The sequence below is a fragment of the Globicephala melas genome, chromosome 3 (assembly GCF_963455315.2).
Source record: "Globicephala melas chromosome 3, mGloMel1.2, whole genome shotgun sequence".
NCBI lineage: Eukaryota > Metazoa > Chordata > Mammalia > Artiodactyla > Delphinidae > Globicephala > Globicephala melas.
Window position 1 is genome coordinate 157,199,627 of NC_083316.1, and position 20,540 is coordinate 157,220,166.

At 47.8% G+C, this 20,540-nt stretch overlaps 1 protein-coding gene across 1 annotated transcript; it reads right to left on the minus strand.

The window, feature by feature from the left end:
• Nucleotides 1-6,407: 6,407 nt before the first annotated feature.
• Nucleotides 6,408-19,991, minus strand: BTNL9 (butyrophilin like 9). Its single transcript, XM_030880346.2, has 10 exons — nt 19,855-19,991; nt 17,787-18,134; nt 16,124-16,405; nt 13,513-13,641; nt 13,298-13,330; nt 12,972-12,992; nt 11,530-11,550; nt 11,273-11,299; nt 8,622-8,648; nt 6,408-7,713 (listed from the first exon to the last, which is right to left on the minus strand). The coding sequence occupies exons 1-10, from the start codon at nt 19,961-19,963 to the stop codon at nt 7,088-7,090; spliced, it is 1,623 nt and encodes a 540-aa protein (XP_030736206.1). The 5' UTR covers nt 19,964-19,991; the 3' UTR covers nt 6,408-7,087.
• Nucleotides 19,992-20,540: the final 549 nt, after the last annotated feature.

Below are 20,540 nucleotides of genomic sequence, written 5' to 3' on the forward strand. Positions count from 1 at the left end.
TTTAACTATAATCCGCTGTCATGGTGCAGGGGTTCTGTTGCTGAGTTGGAAGGCGGCACTGGGGAGAGGGAACATTCTATAGTCCTATAATTATGTCTCAGTCTTTTTGTGGGTCTGGGCCCCTGGGGTATGATCTTCACAAGTGCTTCTCAGCCTCCCCCTCCCCTCTTCTACTGACAGGAAGTCTAGAGGGGCTGGCTAATTGCCCTTCCCCAGGTCAGATAAAGTAGTTTCCCTTGAGTGCTGGCCTTTGTCACAGAGAATTGGAGGAAGAACAGGATGCTCTGGCAGATTTCAACATGGTTGCTTTTGTTCCTGCTGGAAGCATGAGGGGATTTTCCTCCAATCTTCACAGTGAGAACTTGGTGGGGCTCCTGGAGGTGAAACTCAGAAAAGTGGGAGAGGGGACTAAACTGGTCCCCGCCTAGCATTTTGAACTCTCAAGCTTGTCCACACTCTGCCCCCAGCAGTTGGTTAATTGCAGTTTGTGTTCCTACTGGTACTGTCTCCACCAGCAGGCTTCTCTTCTGGGGCTCCCTGTGAAACAGGAGGGAAGGGGGCAGAGCACAACCCTTAAAGAGTGACATAGCCGTTGAGGATATGACATAAACTCATTAGAACCAACTATGCCCAATATGGTGGAAGATTTGACTTCCCTTAGACATTGAGCCTCATTTTATGCATACTGTAATGCATTAGCATCTAGAAGATGCACCCACAGGTGCCATGACTGTTCTGAGGCCGACCATAAAAGGCCAAAAGGTGGGTGGTGGCTCAATTTCTGGAAATCTCCGCCCCTTCTCCAAGATGGAATAATCCTCCCATTTTATTAGCCTACGGAATTACGCAGCCCATAAAAACTAACCACCCCACATTTTAGGGCCACTCTCGCCTTTTGAGATGGACTGCATTCTATCTATAGAATGTGTAGCTTACTAAATAAATCCACTTCTTACCTATCATTTTGTCTCTCACCGAATTCCTTCTGCATTGAGACATAAAGAACCTGAGCTGCAGTAAGTCCTGACACCAGGTGAGTGATTTTAACTAAAAGACAGTGGGTTCAAGTGCCGATCTGAGTTTTGGCTGAGTAAAAGTCCTAGTTCGTGGGTTCAGTTCCCAACCTGAGTTTTGGCTGGGTTTGAATCCCATCTGAGTTGTGTGGTTTCACCCATAAGCTGTGATTCTCTGTATCTGCCTCTGTCTCTAGTTACAGTTTGCCTTGTGACTTCAGTTCTCTGATGGATCTAAGAAGAGATATTGTTTTTCAATTTATTCAGTTATTTTCTTATTGTAAGAATGGGAGTGATGCTTCTAAGCTTTTAATAGTGCAGAGAAGAAATCCGAAATCTAGGTTACTGTGCCTGAGGTTCCTTAGCTGACAACAGAGGGACCTAATTCCACTTGAATGACCCATTTCCTTTCACTGACTTTGGTTTTTTTCATGCTACTGGTGTTTCTCTTGCTTCTTTGATCTACTGAGAGCAGCAAAGAAGGTGACAGTTAAAATTGTGGTCAGCACCTGGCCCTACAATGAGGTTGTGAACTTCCAGATTCGTAGAAGGCAGATGACAGGTGGCCCGCAGCTTGTGTGGGGTTTACCATGCTAAAGCCAGCTTCAGTCCCAACAAAGACTCTGGCCCGCACCCCCGTGCGGCCCAGCTAACCTGCTACTTCTCTGTTTCCCAGTCCTAAGGTTCTCCCAGGTCTCTCACTGACCAGCTCTTCTCCAAGGGCTACCTCCAGGGAAAGTCTAGAGAACATCCAGGGAGGCAGCAGCCGTGACATAATCAGAGTGCCAGCAGTGATGTGGACCTTTGTCTACAAAATCTTCTCCAAATTGCTGCTGGGAAAGAAGACGACAGTGAGAGTTCCTCGGCCTGATGTGGACTGTGGCAACCAGTATACAGGGGTCTGCTGGCTGGAGGAGGAACCCCCCAAGTCTCACCAGTGTTGGGGATGTCCTGAGCCTTGGCCCCTGTGGAACTGAGTTTCAGACCAAGACTCTGGGAGCAGGCATAGTCACTGGACACAAAGCTGCCTGGAGCCAGAGTGGAGCTACCAGTAGAAGAACCAGGGAAGGAAGCAAGCAAAGTGGTGGGAGTGTGCTGAAGGCCCTGCCCGGGGCTGCAGATACAGAACCAGAGACGCCCATGCTGGAGTAAGGCTGGGAGAGTACCAGTATGATTGTTTGCAATGATTCTTTTAAATTATTTTTGAACATCCTTTCTTAACCTTTAAGAATCAGAATAGTTAACATCTGAAACATTTTCTGTATCAGTTAGTTTTTAGGTGTTAGAAACTGGCAAGAAGCCTGAGAGGAGGCTTAATTCTGGAAGGTGTGTCTTTTACAACAATTTCAGTGTGAAAGACATTTTTACAAATGAATTTTGACTCCTGTGGTGAACACACGCTGATTCACTGATGCATTCTAGTATCTGATATGGTCACGGTCTTCAAATGAAAAAGCAAGCACTTGCTGTCCTTTGAAATATCTGCTGCATCTCCTGCTGCTGTGTGTGCGTGAGTGAACCTGCTTTTGTGGTTGTATTTTTTGTGTTGAATAGCTACTTTGAATTTTCATGATTATGCTTTGATTATTCATAATTTTTCATTTTATAGAACTGATGTGTGTTGACAATAAACTAAATAAAAGAAATAAATGTGTGAAATAAATAAGTGGTTAAAAGAGATCATTTCCTTTGGGGGACAGAGGATGGGAAGGAAACTGGAAAGGGGGTTCACTGAGGTCTTGGGAGTTTGAATGCATATGTTGAGAGGTAATTACTCTCCCTGGGGGTGGAGTCACTTGCGACTCCCCTAAGCCAACTCTCAAAGAATCATGTAATTTTCGATGATGCCTGCAGGAAGAGCTTGTCATCTTGTTTGATAGGATTGTTGATCTACCCAGAGGAAGAGGAAACTGGGGGATGTGGTCCTTGAAGAGAGCATGGCCAGCCTGCACTCAGTATGCACACACATGTGAGTTTCCCATGGGTCAAAAGAACATCTGGGAAGCTAGCCAAATTGAACCACTTTGCTGCATCCTTCTCAAGCATGCTGTCTGCAGGTGAGGGAATCCAGGATCAGAGGAGCATTGGGCTGTCCTGGCAGGAGCAGGATGGAGCAGAGATTAGGGGTTCGGCCAAAGCTGAGGGAACTGAGGAATAGGGAGGATCTGGGGAGGCTGTGGCTGCACCAATTCTCTCATCTCCCGTTATTGCCTCATCGCTGAAGGAACAGCAAGAGCCTGTGAGAGGGATCAAGAGGAAGTTTCCGGAGGCAGAATGGCCCCCTCCCCACAGCAGGCCCCCGACCTGCTGGGATCAGAATTGGATACAAGGGGGCTTCCCTGGTGGCGCAGTGGTTGAGAGTCCGCCTGCCGATGCAGGGGACACGGGTTCATGCCTCGGTCCGGGAAGATCCCACATGCCGCAGAGCGGCTGGGCCCGTGAGCCATGGCCGCTGAGCCTGCGCATCCGGAGCCTGTGCTCCGTAACGGGAGAGGCCACAGCAGTGAGAGGCCCGCGTACCACACACACAAAAAAAGAATTGGATACAAGGTCAGAGTTTGCAAACTGAACAGTATAATCAAAGTTGTATGAACACGATATGCTTTGTTCAAGATGCTATTGAGGGACAATAAGGAAGGATTCCACAGAGGAAATCAAAGGCAGTGATTTGAAAACTATAACAGACATGACAACATGTCATGTTACTACCCTGTGCTGTTAAGAGTGTTCAATCAGATCAATTCGATTATACATTTAAAAAAGATTTTCTTGTGATTTTTTTCCCATTGAGATGAGGCAGAAGGAAAAGAATCATCAGCTTACTTTTTAAATTTTAAACAGAAGCAATATATGCTCCCTGTAAAAATGTACGTGCACCGTAAAAATTTATAGTGCCGTAGTACCCCCTAGTATGAATAAACCATATATATCTGTTCTCCTAGTAGCAAGTAGGTAGTTCCAGACACCTGCTTTCACACTGCTTCTGCGAGCATCCTCTTGTATCTTTAGGTATTGGTGTGAATATTTCTGTAGAACAGATTTCTGGATGTGGAATTCTTGGTCAGAGGACGTTCATGTTTAGAAATCAGTACACGTTACCGAAATTGACCTTGAAATGGCTCTACCAATTTATAAGCCCACCAAAAATGCGCCCAATCCATGGGAATCTTTGTCTTTTCGTGTAAGATTTCTATGGAGCCAATGATAACTTGACTTGCATGCTGTTGTCACAGTCTAGCTGCCCTCTCAGCTCTGCCAGTTTTGGTGAGTTAACCATCACAAAGGCTGCCTCAAGCAGGGAAAGCCTCATATCATAAGTGTGTTTTGTACACTGGATTGGGGTCCATACATAGATGCTGTGTTCACCCTTTCCCAGGTTTGCGGGATAGCTGCATGGAAAATGGGAACAGTGGGCAGAACTGAATATACCACGTCCTAGTTTTAGAAACTTGCCAGAGGGTCACTGGGTGTGGGCTGGAAAGAGATGGGTGTGGATTCTGAATGTTCCAGCCTCCTAGGTGGCCTCCAGCATGGCCTTTATGGGTCACAGAACATGTAGCTGAATGTCTAAGATCTTTAATGTTGCCTTTTGTACCAGCTATATACCCAAATGTTTTCATACGCAAAACTCTTAAAGCAATAGATAATGATTGCATATGGTCAAGGAACATATTTTTAATGTTATCACAAAACACCTGTGAGGACTTCAAACTATATGCACACTAATGTAAATGATTATAGAAAATAAAACCTCCGGGCTTCCCTGGTGGCACGGTGGTTGAGAATCTGCCTGCTAATGCAGGGGACATGGGTTCAAGCCCTGGTCTGGGAAGATCCCACATGCCGCGGAGCAACTGGGCTCCTGAGCCACAACTGCTGAGCCTGCGCGTCTGGAACCTGTGCTCCGCAACAAGAGAGGCCGTGATAGTGAAGAGGCCCGCGCACCGCGATGAAGAGTGGCCCCCGCTTGCCGCAACTAGAGAAAGCCCTCGCACAGAAACGAAGACCCAACGCAGCCAAAAATAAATATAAAAATAAATAAGTTTTTTTAAAAAACTTCCTTTCTCTGAATATCATTCATGGTATGTAAATAAGGCTATAATTGTATTATAACAGGTGGCCGAGCATATTTTCATAAGCTCAAAAATGTTTGATTTGTTAGAGAAACCACAGGAGGTGACCAAATGCCTTACGTGAAATTGTATAAACTCAGTGATGGGCTGGAGCTGGTGTCTCATGAGAGCTGATCGAGGGCATCTCTTCTCAACTTCACCAAAAAAGTCACATCAGCGGCTTGAAATCAGCCACAGTGCGAGTCAAAAAATGCTACAGGGCTTCCCTGCTGGCTTAGTGGTTGGGAGTCCGCCTGCCGATGCAGGGGACGCGGGTTCGTGCCCCGGTCCGGGAAGATCCCACGTGCCGTGTAGCGGCTGGGCCCGTGAGCCATGGCCGCTGGGCCTGCGCGTCTGGAGCCTGTGCTCCACAACGGGAGAGGCCACAACAGTGAGAGGCCTGCGTAACGCAAAAAAAATTAAAAAAAATAAAATCTAGGTTGACGACCAAATAAATATTTCCTAGTATAAATCAGAACATCACACCCTTCTTACATTTTCCCTGCCCCAGCCCTGGAGTCCACCATTTCTCCAAGGAGCCTTAGTTCCTTTCAGTGGTAAATAGTACTAAAAACTAAGTTCTGGGTGCAAGGTGTGCTCAATGGTACAGGGGTGTTATTGTTTCTAAGCCCTCAAAGCAGACAGAGCTAGGAACTATATGTATGTGCACACACTACCTATCTATCATCTATCTATCTAATCTATCCATCTATGTATCATATGTGTGTTTCATCTATTACATCGTAAAAGCCATGAGTTCACAATTATTCTTTCATTCTCTCCTTTCGCTTCTGTTTTTCGTCTGTTGTTGTTTTTGTATTTCTTTTCTCTGGCTGAAGAGACAGCACACTTAGTGAATTTTTTTCTTTGATCAACCCCTTGTTGAGCGATTCTTGTCATTATTCATTTTAATGTTCAAATTGTCCCATGATTGGTCAGTGGAGCCCCTTCGACCTAGCTCCGATGTCTTTTTGTTATGTTCCCATCAGTTTTTTGACATTTTTTAAAAAATTATTTATTTATTTTTGGCTGCAATGGGTCTTCGGTGCTGTGCGTGGGCTTTCTCTAGTTGCGGTGAGTGGGGTCTACTCTTCGTTGCAGTGCGCGGGCTTCTCGTTGCGGTGGCTTCTCTTGTTGCGGAGCACGGGCTCTAGGCATGCAGGCTAAGTAGTTGTGGCTCGCAGGCTCTAGAGCACAGGCTCAGTAGTTGTGGCACACGAGCTTAGTTGCTCCGCAACATGTGGGATCTTCCCGGACCAGGGCTTGAAACCGTGTCCCCTGCATTGGCAGGTGGATTCTTAACCACTGCGCCACCAGGGAAGCCCCCCGGCAGTTTTTGAGCATATTTGTACATTACAGCAAAAGTTGTTCCAGATTCACCTGTACTTTCTCTGCTCCAGCCCTGGAACCCACCATTTCTCCAAGTTCATTTTAGTGGGAATTGACAGTGAAAACTAGGATCTGAGCCCTAAGTGAACTCATTGTTTATGAAGTGTCCTTGTTTCTAGATCATTCTAGAGCTAGAAAATATATACAAAACTATTAAAATACACAAGTTAACTGATACCTCTAATTTTATCCAGTGAAGTTTCTCCTCTTTTTCCCCCATTCCAGTTTCTTTCATGTCTTCCACAGTGAACACCCTGACTAGCAGCAACATGAATATATTTCTACTCATCAGCTCAAACCTACAACACGCACAAATAAGCTTTGGAATTGCCTTTTTTTTTTTTCAAAGAAAATCATATTCTTACATGTACACATACACATCTATTGATACATGGGCAAAGGTCTCGCTTTTTCCTATTTCGGCTATACTGAGCCTTTTAAGCCTTTGCTGGCGTTTTGGTTCATACACTGGGGTCGCTGTGTTTGTTCCGTCTAGAGGAAGCGGGAGAGCAAAGCACTGACTGGGTATCCAGGAAGCCGCCCAGGACCCAGTCCTGTGGCCACGAGGGCGCCTCACCACATGGCCAGGGCGGGGTCCGAGGGCTCATAGGGTTGTAACCAGGTGTCACTGTCCTCCTCTTCGGGGACGCGTTTCTCTCTAACTGGCAATGGGCGGATGGTAAGTGGATCTGGGTGTTCGTTGCCGTCATGGGCTCTAGGCCTGAAATACGCGCAGAGTGCCCCAGAGAAGGTGTCCGTGAAGGTGAAGATGTGGGAGCCATTGGATACATTGAAGAAGGACAGCTTTCCCGCCTCGCAGTCCAGAAAGATGCCCACGCACCGGGGTGGCACGCGCATGGTGAGCGCGATGCGGTGCGGGTCCAGCACGAAGTACTCGCAGCCGTTCCACAGCCCCATCACCCAGTAGCCACCCGCCGGGCTCAGGCGCGCCTGCCCTGCGCGCGGCACCTCTGCCAGGCACGCACCTAGGAACCAGCGGCTGCGGCGGCCCACGTGCACCTCCCAGTAGTGGCGGCCCGTGGAGAAGCGCTCCCGGCTTAGAACGCACATCTGCTCGGAGAACCGCTGGGGGTCACCGGCCGCTGAGCCTGGCGCCATCCTGCGGGAGGACACGCTCTTGCCATCCTCGGAGACCTCCAGGCTGGGGTGGGCGGAGCCAGGATCCAGGGTCACATCCACTGCGCAGAGGCATATGTTTAGTGCAGGTGAAGGACGGTTCTGCCCCTACTCCCACGCCTGTCCCCTCCCCCGACAGGCAAACCCTCTGGCTCTCCTGATGGACCAATCAGTGGAATAGTCACTCCCTCTCCTGCAACCCCCTTCCCACCACCCTGGTACTGAAGGGGCATGAAAGTCGCTTCCTAATTTTTGAAAGTGATTAGAGGAATCCCATTTCTTTCCTGAACCGGAAGGTTCTTGAATTCCATGGTGCCATGCAGAGCAGAGAGAGCAAATGAGGTAGGTTTGTGGGGATAGAGGTGGGCTCACTTTCCCCAAGACCTGATCAACCGGAAGGAGCTTAGGGCTGATTCTGTCCCGGCTGCTCTCACCACCCTGTGTAACCATGAAATCACTAGTGAGCTCTGGGACTCTTTTACAGCAATTTTAGGATCTTAAAACTGTAGGGGACCTCTGAGATCATCTAGTCCAGTACCCTGCACTCCAACACCCCATCCCCCCCCAAAAAAACCACACCCATTTGATGGATAGGAACCCTCTGTCGGATGATGTGGGAGGTTCCTTACAAACTCTGTATTCTCTCCTGCAAAGAGGCCCTAGTAGCAACCTTTCTGCCAGTTGGAAACAAATCTAGTAAAACCCGGAAAGCTAGGTGCGTGTGGGAGCATGTGTGTGCACACAAACGTGTGCACGTGTGAGTGCAATCACATTAATGCATGTGAGCATGTATGTGTGCAGGCATATGTGTCATATTATGTGTTTTATAAGTGAGCTTTTGTGTCTGTATGTGGGGCCCATACTTGGCTCCTGGACAGACCCTTCCTCTAATCTCAGTTCTGGATACCTCCCTTCTACTTAAGATCCAGCCAACCTAATTCACAAGGCACAGTTCCTTGGCTTCAGTTACCTGCATGTTGTTGGGCTGCTCTCCACTCTGAAACCAAACAGAGAGGAAAAAGAAGCTCAGAGATCTGGGTCAGTAACCCTAGAACCTTGAGGGCGGCTCAAAATGCAAAAGGGACGCCTACAAACTAAGTAACCTCGTTCCCACCATGATAGCTGGCTTGGATCCAGACTGGCCTGGGTCCACCATGGCATCTTCCCGGGAATTTGGGATTGGGTAGGGGGCTGGTGTCAGTGCTGGCTTGTACCAAAGCTGGGCACAGGCTGAAGTTGTGCTGGGAACAGTGGGATGACAGAGTATGTGGGCAAAGGGAACCAATACAAGCAACTGGGATACCTTAAAGGATGGAAATGAAGCCTCAATCTCTGACTGGCTTAGTCTCCAGGAGGCCCAGCTGAGCTTGGCTCCTGTCCTAAGACATCCTCTGGACACCCTGTCTTGCCCTCTTTCTTAACATGAGCCATTCTGTGTGGATTTCTGTTTTGTTTTATCTTGTTCTATTTTACAACAAAGAGAGCACCAAAGTCACAAAATGCAAAAGCAATAGAAGACATTTTCAGAGCTCCATAAATTTACAGCAAGGCCCTGCAACCCTGATTTTGCATCAGAATAACCAGTAGATCTTTAAAAATATAGAGCTTTTGCATAGAATAACTTAATTCGACAAAGGTGTCAATTCTCCCTAAATTTATCTATAAATTCAAAGCAATCCCATATAAAACTACTTTTGGATTTTTTTAGAAACTTCATAAATTCATCCTAAAATTTATATTTTAAAAAGGTCCATTAACTTTAAAAAGGAAGGGGAAATGGAGGAGGACTTGCGCTTTCAGGTACTTTAAAGGCCAAAGTAATATGTGACCAAAAGACAGACCCATGAAGACCTGGGAACTGAATATGCACTAAAGGTGATACCCAAATCAACGGGGAAATCGTGGATGGTGTCGTAGGTGGGATTGGGAAAACTGACACCTTATTCGGAGAAAAATTGCTGGGTTCTTGTCTAACACCACATAAAATGGTGAATTTCAGATGGATTAAAAACCTGCACATAACACATATACGGTGAGTAGAAGAAAATGTTAAGAGACTGTCTTTGTGACCTAAATGTAAAGAAGATCTTCAACAAAACTTCAGAAACACAAGCCATTAAGGTAAAAATGTGATGCATTCGCTTTTATCAAAATTGGTTATTTCGGGGCTTCCCTGGTGGCGCAGTGGTTGAGAGTCCACCTGCCGATGCAGGGGACGCGGGTTCGTGCCCCGGTCCGGGAGAATCCCACATACCGCGGAGCGGCTGGGCCCGTGAGTCATGGCCGCTGAGCCTGCGCGTCCGGAGCTTGTGCTCCGCAACGGGAGGGGCCACAGAAGTGAGAGGCCCGCGTACCGCAAAAAAACAAAACAAAACAAAACAAAAAACAAACAACTGGTTATTTCTTTTCAATAAGGGGCACCATTGGACAAAGCTAATAGCAGGTGACGGAAGAGAAGAAGGAATTCACAATGTATAATAACAATGAGGGATTACTATCCTATGTGTATATATCATATTCTACAATAATAATAATATTGCATGAAGGATGCCTGCAAACCAAAAGGCTCCATTCCCCAGCACTGACACCAGCCCTGTCTTGTGAAATCAACAAGAAAAAGATAGCAATGCCATATGGAAAACAGGCAAAGGACAGGAACTGCTAATTTTCAGAAGAGGAAGCACAAAAAGCCAGCTGGCATATAAAGAGATGCTCAAGCTTCTTAGTGTGCAGAGGAGTGCAAACCGAAAGAACAATTACTTGTCCCCGTTGACTGGTAAACTTAGAAAGCCGGCTCACACGGGATGTGGGCACAAGGAGCCTCCACGCACTGCGTGAAGGATGATGGTGCTGCTGCAGGACATCCTTCCATCCCACTTAGTGACACATCCCCCACGGGCCAGCAGTTCCCCGCGGGGGTACACATCCCAGAGAAATCTCCACACAGAGCCAGAAGGCAACACGTGTTCAGATATTTATTCAGCCTTGTTTGTGGTGGTATAGAGTTAGAAGCAGGCTGGATGTCTACTCCAGGAGGGTGGCCAGCTCAAAGGGAGTGCTCTGCAGCAAGGAGATACAGACTAGATTTACATGTGGCAGCAGGGGTGGATAGTAAAACACAGCAATGAGTGAGATAAGCAGGGAACAGCACGAGACTGTAAATGTCTTTACAGAAACTGAAGTGCACCGCACAAAACAGAAATTCACCTCTTGCAAGAATACATACAAAATAAAGATACACATTAGACTGTTTGTTTTATGGGGGGAATGGAGGAAGGTACAGGGAGAAATAATTACATATAAGGTAAGATACCTTATATTTACATATAAGGTAACTCTCACCAGGAGTGAGGGTCTTTGAGGGGGGACACCAGGAAGCTAGGTGATTCTGATGTGCAACCAGGATTGGCACCAATGATTTACCGTATGCTTACACTTCAGAACAATATGAAAATAACTATAAAAGTAAAACTCAAATATAACCTATACCAAGCAACATAGATTAGTACATGTGTGTAGCTATGGAATAAACCAGAATGAAGCATAGTTGGTTAGTCAGAGCAGGTGACTGGGATGCTGAGATGTGACGTGGACAGTGGGAGGAAAACGGGCTTCACTCACCAGCCTGGCCTTCAGCCCTTCTCCAGTCTGAAGTAGCCAAGGAAAAACAGAATTAGAACAGCAGGTCCCTGCAGCTTCCTTGTTCACACGTCAAATTTTGCACCCACCCCTGCGCCTCTCCCCTTTCTCCTGCCACCCACACAGCCAGCGGAGTTCCAGCCTGGCCATCATACCTGGCTGGGAGATAAGACGAACATACACGGATAACCACATGCTACAAGGTGGACAAGAAATAGTTCTAAGGGGGAGTCACTTACCCAGCTCCACTTGAAGTTTCCCTGTAAGCAGAACACACAGAGAAAACATCAGCCTTTGGATGAGTGGAACCACCTTCCCAAGGCAGTTAGGCCACTGGGAAGAGGTTTCTTAGTCTTAAACCACTGCTCACCCCGACCCCATCCTAGATGCTGCATCACCCATCTGCAGGATTCTTTTTTTTTTTTTTTTTTTTGCGGTACGCGGGCCTCTCACTTGTGGCCTCTCCCACTGCGGAGCACAGGCTCCGGACGCGCAGGCTCAGCGGCCATGGCTCACGGGCCCGGCCGCCCCGCAGCATGTGGGATCCTCCCGGACCGGGGCATGAACCCGTGTCCCCTGCATCGGCAGGCGGACTCTCAACCACTGCGCCACCAGGGAAGCCCATCTGCAGGATTCTTACACCTCATCCTATTCTTTGCCCTAAGGCAGAAATCCGCACAGCGCTGGGAAGGGAAAACTGGTCTTGCTACTGAGGAACCTCTTTCAAGGGTTCTGGTCTGGTTTGGAGAGGCTACTGCTCACTTGCCCTGTAATACAAGCTTTTCCTGGGGAGGAAGTCCTGTGTAAGTCCAGGCACTGAGCACACCCTGCAGGAGCCTCAGGGTCACTTACTGGGTACATTATTTAAAGAACTAGGAGGACATCACACTCAATTATTTCCCCAGGCCAGATACCAAAACTCTAATATTTTGCCACTAGAAACGCATTCCTCTGATTTCTCTAATCTTTGTCTTTTAAAAGTAAGACTGGGAAAGGCAACAATATACACGAATTCGGCCTGTGATGTTAATGAATTATTGTGGCTCTTTTTGTTGTTTGGTTGATTGCCTTTTTTGTTTTTGTTTTCCCCTCCATGACTAGGTAGACTGCAAGACAAGCTTCAACTTTACTGCTTTGTCTGGTGTTTTACTGGGGCAGACAAGGTGGTTCTCAAGGTCTTCCCCCACCCATGGTGGCCTTCTCCTCTCCTCTATCCCCTCTTCCTTTGGATTCACTCTTCCCTCCTCCCCCCACACGGTTTCAAGGCGCTGAGTCCCCCTGGGAAGAAAAGTGGATTTGATAAATTGCTTTCACTTTGGTGCAAATTAAAGCTGGCTTCCTTCCCGGTGACATTTGCATTAAAAAGAGGTTATCCTAGGAAGATGAACCAGAAGGAGTAGACCTTTTACAGTGGAATTGTAAGTGAATTGTACAGTTGGCAGGAGAGGGCCTGGCAGAGTCTTTCCAGAGGGTCTTAGGTCAGGCTTCCTTGACAGGTGCACACAAATCGGTTTCGGAGGGGAAAGGCGGGAGGCGCAGAGGGATGGATTTCGAATTAGAGCGCTACCATCCATTGCTCTCCAAAGGGGGCCTAAAATCACTGAACCCCTGCTTCCACCGTGTGCCGGGGTTAACCCCCTAGCCCACAGCCAGCACCGTGGGCATGGCACCCAGAACTTACCCAGCTCTTCTGTGAGTTTCCCTGGAGAAAGAAACGAAGAAAAGAGGAAAATCTACGTGGATCACTGAGGCCTTGCATCTCCAAAGTGCACAGACTTGGGACCCCATGTGCTCTGGAGAACCAGTTTGAGCTGGACTCGAGGGAGGAGCAGGCTCCGAGGCAGGAGAAGTGGAAGAAATCCTCTGCCGCCCCCCGCCCACCCCCGTCTCTGCCCTCTCCCCAACCCCCCCCCCCCCCCGCTGTGACCTACGCGTCTTCTTCACCCAGCGTCCCCACTTCTGCGAGTCAGGGATGCGCGCGAAAAGCGCGTCTTTCCCTCTGCTTACCTTTGTCCTTCTCCGCCTGCTTCTTCAGCTTTTCTGCAAGGAAGAAAAAAGGGGAGCAGACGTGAGTGTGCGCGCTCCCCTGCCTGTTTCCACGACCCATGCCAGCCGTGCCTCCGCAGGATGGCCCCTCAGCAGTGCCCCGCTGTGGCCGCCTCCACCACTTTGCTCTTGGGCAAAGCCAACTCCAGGAGGGCAGCCCCCAGCCTGCCTGGTACCTTGGGACCTCCGTTGCCTCCGAAAGAAGTACAGCGCCAGCGTCGGGAGGAGAGCCAAGACGAGCAGCGGTCCCACCAGAGTCCCGAGGAAAGCTCTCTTCCAGGGAGAGGTTCCGGGTAAAAATACGTCTGGAAAACACCCCACATGGAGTTGTCTCGATTTGGTCTTCGCTAAACATGAGAAGACTAGTCTAGACACTGCGTGCCGGAAAACCTTCCCAGTGCCTGGTTGACGCTTCCTGGGCCCCAGCATAGCCCTCTGTAAAACGGGCCTGAGAACCAATCTGCAGTGCTCTAGAGAGAGGTAGCGTCAGAGGACCAGCGGCGAACTTGAAACTTGAACTTGCGCAGCGCAGAGGAAAACACTGCAAACTGAAGGATGCGAAAGGAAGGCGCTGATGGGCGCTGCCCACTCCTCCAGCTTAGAACTTCTGTGACCACAGCCCTGACCTTCCTCTACTTCTTCCTACTCTTGCTTTACATCCAAGGGCATGACAATCCAAGGTGTTGATACCTGAAACCCAGTGGCTAACTGCTCTCTACCACTCTGACGAATCCACACGTCATCTCCCGCTTCTTGCAAACCTGGCTTCTACTTCTCATCACACCTTTGGAAGAACTGTTAGCAAAGCTTTGACAGCTGACTGACAGTTCTTCTCTTCCCTCTCCAGGCTTCCTAGGGAGGATCTGCCCAGCGGCAGAATGTGGCTCAGGGTTCGCAAGGACAGTGGCTGGACAGTAAAGAAATGAATGCAAAATAGAGAGCAACCCTTTAGTAACTCTTGCGGCAATTTAATAGAATAATTTTGTGTCTGTTGAAGATAATAAGAAATTGGTGCTTTTATCATAGTAAAATATACATAACATAAAATTGACTATCTTAACCGTTTTAAGCTTATAGGTCAGCAGCCTCAAGTATATTAACATTGTTGTGCAACCATCACCACCAGAACTTTTTTCATCTTCCCAAACGGAGACTCTTTACCCATTAAACACTGACTCCCCATTCCCCCCACACCCCCCAGCCCCTGGTAACATCTATTCTACTTTCCCTCTCTATCAATGGACTCTTCTGTGCACCTCATATAAAGAGAATCATACAATATTTGTCCTTTTGTGTCTGGCTTATTTCATTTAGCATAATGTGTTCTTTCAGTTTTTAATTTTATTTTTCTAGCAGTGCATTTTTATTGTCTTGGTTAAAAGTATTGAGCTACAAAGGATTGGTCCTTCACCACAGCTGTTTTTGAAGCACTGACTTAGGGGTTAAAGGGCTCAGGGTCCTATGCCCCCCTGACCTCCAATCTCCAGTCTCTCCTGCATCTTTCCAGCTCCTCAGATAGCTACACACATTTCCATGTCAGGACCTTTGCACTTGAATGGCCTCTACCTGAATGGCCTCCTTGCAGATATCCACGTGACCCACACTCTTTGTCAAGGGTAAACACAAATTTAAAAACTGGATTTCCCCTGGTGCAAAAACGGAGGGAGATTCCCCTTTCCCTTCTCTTAGAGTATTTCCTTTAGAAAATGTGTAAATTCTTTCTCTATCCCCTCAAGATGTATACAAATCTTTTTGAAAGTTAAATAAGCCCCTTGCCAATTTTAAAACCCAGGAATGTTTTTCTTAAGGAGCTAGAGCCATCTCTTTGAAATGGAAACATCAAGGAGAAAGTACCCCTATCTCCAGGTCTGCTGGGAGTTTCACTTAGGCACCTGGCTCCAAGTTGTAATTATGTGCTTGTCATAGAGATAAGAGATATCTTATTTCTCCTTTGGATAAAGACAATTAGCTAACACAGATGTTACTCCTTACCCAATGACCAGGTAAATTTCGGGTGAACTATGTGTGACACACGGTGCTTATCAGGTCCTCTTACCCGAGGACAAGTTATCGCTTATAAGGGTGAGATTTCTTTCTGTTATGGTAATATCACTATTGATTTGGACCAATGTGAAACATGGCCCATAGGTTGGGTTTATCCTCAAGACTTAAAACAATTAGAGCCATGAACGTTAAATCCTTCAAATGGGTGCCTCACGATAAAACTTTGATCCTATATAATGGTCTTCCTTTGAACTCAGTGCCTAACGGTCTTCGTCCCTGATCCACCACTTTTAAATCCATATATACACTCCACCCCGCCTTAGCCTGCTTCCCTGCTTCATGTTTCTCTGTCTCAGATAACATCTTCTAACATGTGCTGTAATTTATTCTTTTGTGTATCTGTTTCCCCTGCTGGAATGTGGACCTGAGGCCAAGGGTTTGGGGAACATTGTGGGTGATCGATAAATATTGTTTGAGGGATAAAATTAGGAACACATGGGCTCTCATGATGCCCTCTAATAACTAGAGTTTCTGGATTTTAGGGCCTGGTCTTTGGTTCATAATGTTGGCTTTCTGGGACCTCCCCCAATTACTGTTTGGGTTGTCAGTTGTACACTCAGTAGGTTCCTGATATTACGGCTGACTTTCAAGGTGTCAGGTTTAGCCCCCCCCCCATACACAGCCAGGCTCCAGTGCCACTGTGTCCCAATAGATGGTCTCTGGGATAAAGGACATGGAGAACTTGAAGACTAGGAAGATGACGGTGCACTGGCGCCCACTGACCTGCTATCTGGACCACGAACTCTTTCTTCTGGCCCAGGAGGAGGTTCTGGATGGAGCAGGACACATTGCTGTGGGCCCCCCCTTGGACGACCACAGAGGTTTCCAGACTGAACAGGCCTTGGGCATCCTTGACGATGACTTCAGTCTCTGGAGGCAGGCATCGTCCCTGATGGTCTGTCCACTGAGACTGTGGCTTGGGGTACCAGCCACTGGAGGTGCACCTTAGCTGAATGCCTCCCTGCTTGAAGCCCTCAAGGGAGATGTGAGGGTCCGAGCCCAGCCCTGAGAGAGGCAGGAAGAGTGAGAATGATGAGGCTCCTTCCCAGAAGTTGTATGCGAAGTTCATGCCACCATTCACCATCTGCAGTCACCATAAGGCATCGTGACTGTGACTGCTCTTAACACACTTGCGGGCTGGCAGCCCTCCACCAGTGGACTATAAGTGACAGGCTAAATCACCGGTGGCGTGTGGGGACAGCACTACCTCTGAAGGGCGTTTTAAAATAGGGAAGGGCTACTAATATTTAGTCATACAATGCAAGGGACAGTCCCCCTAGAATGAAGAGTAATCCCACCCCAGATTTCAATAGATTGTCTTTTCTCTCTCTTGAATCCCACTGGCACTCAAGTGGCTTTGTTATATATACTTCTTTATCTCTCTATCCAAGTAAGCTAGCTTTATATTTTGAATATGCAAAACATTAAGATGGTTTAAACATCAATACTGTAAAAAACAGTAGATCAAAAAAGCCCCAGGGGCTTCCCTGGTGGCGCAGTGTTTGGGAGTCCGCCTGCCGATGCAGGGGACACGGGTTCGTGCCCCGGTCCGGGAAGATCCCACATGCCGTGAAGCGGCTAGGCCTGTGCATCCGGAGCCTGTGGTTCGCAACGGGAGAGGCCACAACGGTGAGAGGCCCACGTAACGCAAAAAAAAAAAAAAGTGGGGACTTCCCTGGTGGCACAGTGGTTAAGAATCCGCCTGCCAGTTCAGGGGACATAGGTTCGAGCCCTGGTCCAGGAAGATCCCACATGCTGCGGAGCAACTAAGCCCATGCGCCACAACTACTGAGCCTGTGCTCTAGAGCTTACGTGCCACAACTACTGAAGCCCATGTGCTACAACTACTGAAGCCTGCGCGCCTAGAGCCCGCGCTCCGCAACAAGAAGCCACCGCAATGAGAAGCCCGCGCACCGCAATGAAGAGTAGCCCCCGCTCCCCGCAGCTAGAGAAAGCCGACGCGCAGCAAGGAAGATCCAATGCAGCCATAAATAAATAAATAAATAAATAAATAAATAAATAAATAAATAAATAAATAAATAAAGGTAGGAGGGGGCCTGCTTCCCTACACCTCCACCAAGAGTGTGTGATCCAAATATTGAATGTTTGCCAATCTGATGCGTAAAAAAATTGTATCTCCGTAGCTTTAATTTGCCTTTTTCTCACAATGAGTAAAGGTAATCATCTTTTCTTATGTTTCAGGGCCATTTGTGTATCTTTTTTGTGTGCATTTTTTTGTTCATTTTCTAATGAATCTTTCTTTTTAATACTTTTCTTTTTTAAATTAGAGATATTTTCCCTTTCTCTGTTCTTTTCTATCTACTCTTGACCTGTTTCCAAATGGACCATTTTCTCCTCTCTGTTGGGGCTTGACCAGGTCACGCACCTGCCACCTCCAGCTCCCAGACCGCTTCCCCAGTGAAGTCGCTGGAGAGGAAGCGGCACCCGTATGGACCCTCGTCGGCGGGAACCACGGGGTGGAGCCTCAGGGTCACGCTGCCATCAGCGATCTCGTCCGTGACGAGTTCGGTCCTGTTCTGGAACTGCGCCATCTGCTGGCCATAGAACTCCTGCTGTTCCCGGTACAGGTGCACCACGTCAGAGGTCCGGCTCCGGAACCAGCGGATCTCCATGTGCTCGGCGTCCCGGTACGGCGACAGGTGGCACGAGAATTCCACCTCATCCCCGACGTGTGCCAGAATGGGTTCCCCATGGCCTACCACCCTGAATTCCTCTAGGACGAGAACCCAGACAATGGCCCAAATCAGCACTCCTCAAATACGATTTTTTGCAGTAAACCATTCAAATGACAAAGGTGAGACGCTCTACAGGATGACCGGTCCGGTTGCTTGAGCAAGTAATTGTCATGAAAAAGTTGAGTGTGCCACATTAAAAAATACACAAGGAACATCACAACCAGATACAAATGTGTGGTGCTGGACTGGTAGCTGGTTTGAACCTACCAACTGCAAATATTATTTTGGGGACAGTTATGTAAATATGACCAGGGCATTAAATTAAATGGAATCTTTGGCAAAAAAAAAAAAAAGCAAGTTTCAAAACCAAATGTACACTATCCTCTTATTTGATTAAAAATTTGACATATTTGCGTGAATGTGCAGAATAAAAGACCTGAAGGGAAATAGACCAAATTATTGGTAGTGATAATTTCTGCCTGGTGGGAATAGATGTTTTCTTATTTTTGCTTTGTCTGATTTTCTAACATTGTATAATGCACATGGACAGCTTCTGTAATAACAAAGGGTATTAAAGTAATCTGGGGGGGGGGCTCCTTGTTTCATGGGTTTTCCTATCTAAGGCCAAACCCTGCTTTCAAGATTTTAATTTATCTGGATCTTTCATTTGATTGTTCTCTGCAGTGATGTCTCTGTATGGCTCCTCTACTCCCTGTTTTCTGCAATTTCCATGAGAGTTGCTATTCCTGCTGCAGTGCCTCTCTACCCAGCATGACTTCATTCATTTTTCTGGCTTCTGTACACCTCCTTTCCTTCTTTCAAAGCTCAGCTTAATCCCACCCTAAATTCTTCCTTTATGAATCTCTCCCATCCTTCACTTTGCCCATATAGCATGGGGGCACCTTGCTTCACTCCATTTGAGAACCCCTGTTGCCCACTGGGTGTAGCCCTGATACTATCCCTACCAGCTTCCCTCTCCAGTTTCTCTCCAGCTGTCCCTGCCCCCGTGCCTGACGCCTGGCCCTCTTCCTGGGCACAGCCTGCCTCAGTTTACTCTCCATCTGTCATCTTCGCGGAGAATGTGCATTCTGCAAGGCTCTACTCAAATAATACCTCTTTTCCATGGCCCTTCATGGCTTTCTGGAAAAAACAAACTGGTCTCTTAGTTATGCTCCCAAATCCTTGGGTACATTTCTCTTGCAGCTCTGGTCACATAGCTGGACAGCTGTGTATGTCACGTCTGTCCCCCTCCCTTGAATGACTGAGGATCTGGGCTGTGCCTAGTCACCTTGGTATCCCTGGTTTCCAGCTCAGGGAATTAGGGAATTGTATTTGCATAACTAGTTTACACTCTCTATTAGTTGCTTCTTTCATGAGAGATGGTAAGATTAGGATCCTCCCTGCCGTTCAAAAGCTATGGTTTATATGCAGGAGAGGAGTTAAACATATTTTCCAACGGGTTCAGCCTAAGCACAGACCAATAAGAATCTCCTGGCACCCTGCTGCTATGCCTTCTGCCATGCTTGTGAGCTGTGGAGTTGTGGGTGGCTGCAGGGATGGTGGGGGAGCACTGTGGGGCTGGATGGTGTTTGGGGGCGTGGCTGTTTAACAACTGGGATGGAAATCTTATATTTTAGCCCCTGGCACAGCCTGGTACCAGGCTACAAGATCTCAGCCCTGGAATCACCTGCAGGAGGGGTGGGCAGAAGCTGAGGTGCTCACGTCCTGGCTGTCTGGGCTGCAGATTAGACAGGTTACCTGAGTGCATCTCCCCGGGCTGAAGCAGGAGGAGGAGGTGAGTGAGGAAGGAGAGACTGCTGGGAAGACGTACTCGCTGGCAGGAGTCCAGGGAGACTGGGAAATCCATCACTTTTCCTCAGCAGTGGGGGCCACCTGGAAAGGGCAAAGAGGTACTGGAGTGACGTAGGAGAGCTGGAACTCCGTGCATCAGGCCTGACGTCTGTCACTGCCTCAATTATTTTTTGTCTGGTTCTTGCAGGCTCCAGCGCCTGGCTTCTTTTCAATCATAGCCAGATGTGAGAGCTGCTTCTAATTTTAACAGACGGCACTGCTTATGGCATTGTTGGCCTTGCTTGGACTCACAGAGCTGAGAGAGGACAAGGCCAAAGGGTCCCAGAGGAAGCAGCTTCTGAGCTTCGCATTGTTTAGAGCCAGGAACAGAGCCATGCATTGTGTTGGGGCTGAGCTAGGATTTAGTGACTTTGCCCAAACAAAGGGAAACCTATGAGGATTCCCAGATGCATTTTCCTTCTCTCTGCCCAGCTTTGCTCCCAGTTCCCTTTGACCTGGAACATCAGGTCCACAAAACAGAGGAACAAACACAGAGTTCTAATCTTTCCAAAGTAGGATGCATGCCTGGCTGCCTTTTAACTCCAACCACATCTAGGACACCTTCTTCCATCCCTGAGGCTTCAGGTGGAGCT

Coding starts and splice junctions, on each gene's coding strand:
- BTNL9 (XM_030880346.2), bottom strand. CDS start 19,963: ATGGATTTCCCAGTCTCCCTGGACTCCTGCCAGCGAGTACGTCTTCCC. Junction 16,406..17,786: donor CTGGGAGCTGGAGGTGGCAG/GTGCGTGACCTG, acceptor TGCCTCTCTCAG/GGCTGGGCTCGGACCCTCAC. Junction 12,993..13,297: donor GCAGGCGGAGAAGGACAAAG/GTAAGCAGAGGG, acceptor TTCTTTCTCCAG/GGAAACTCACAGAAGAGCTG.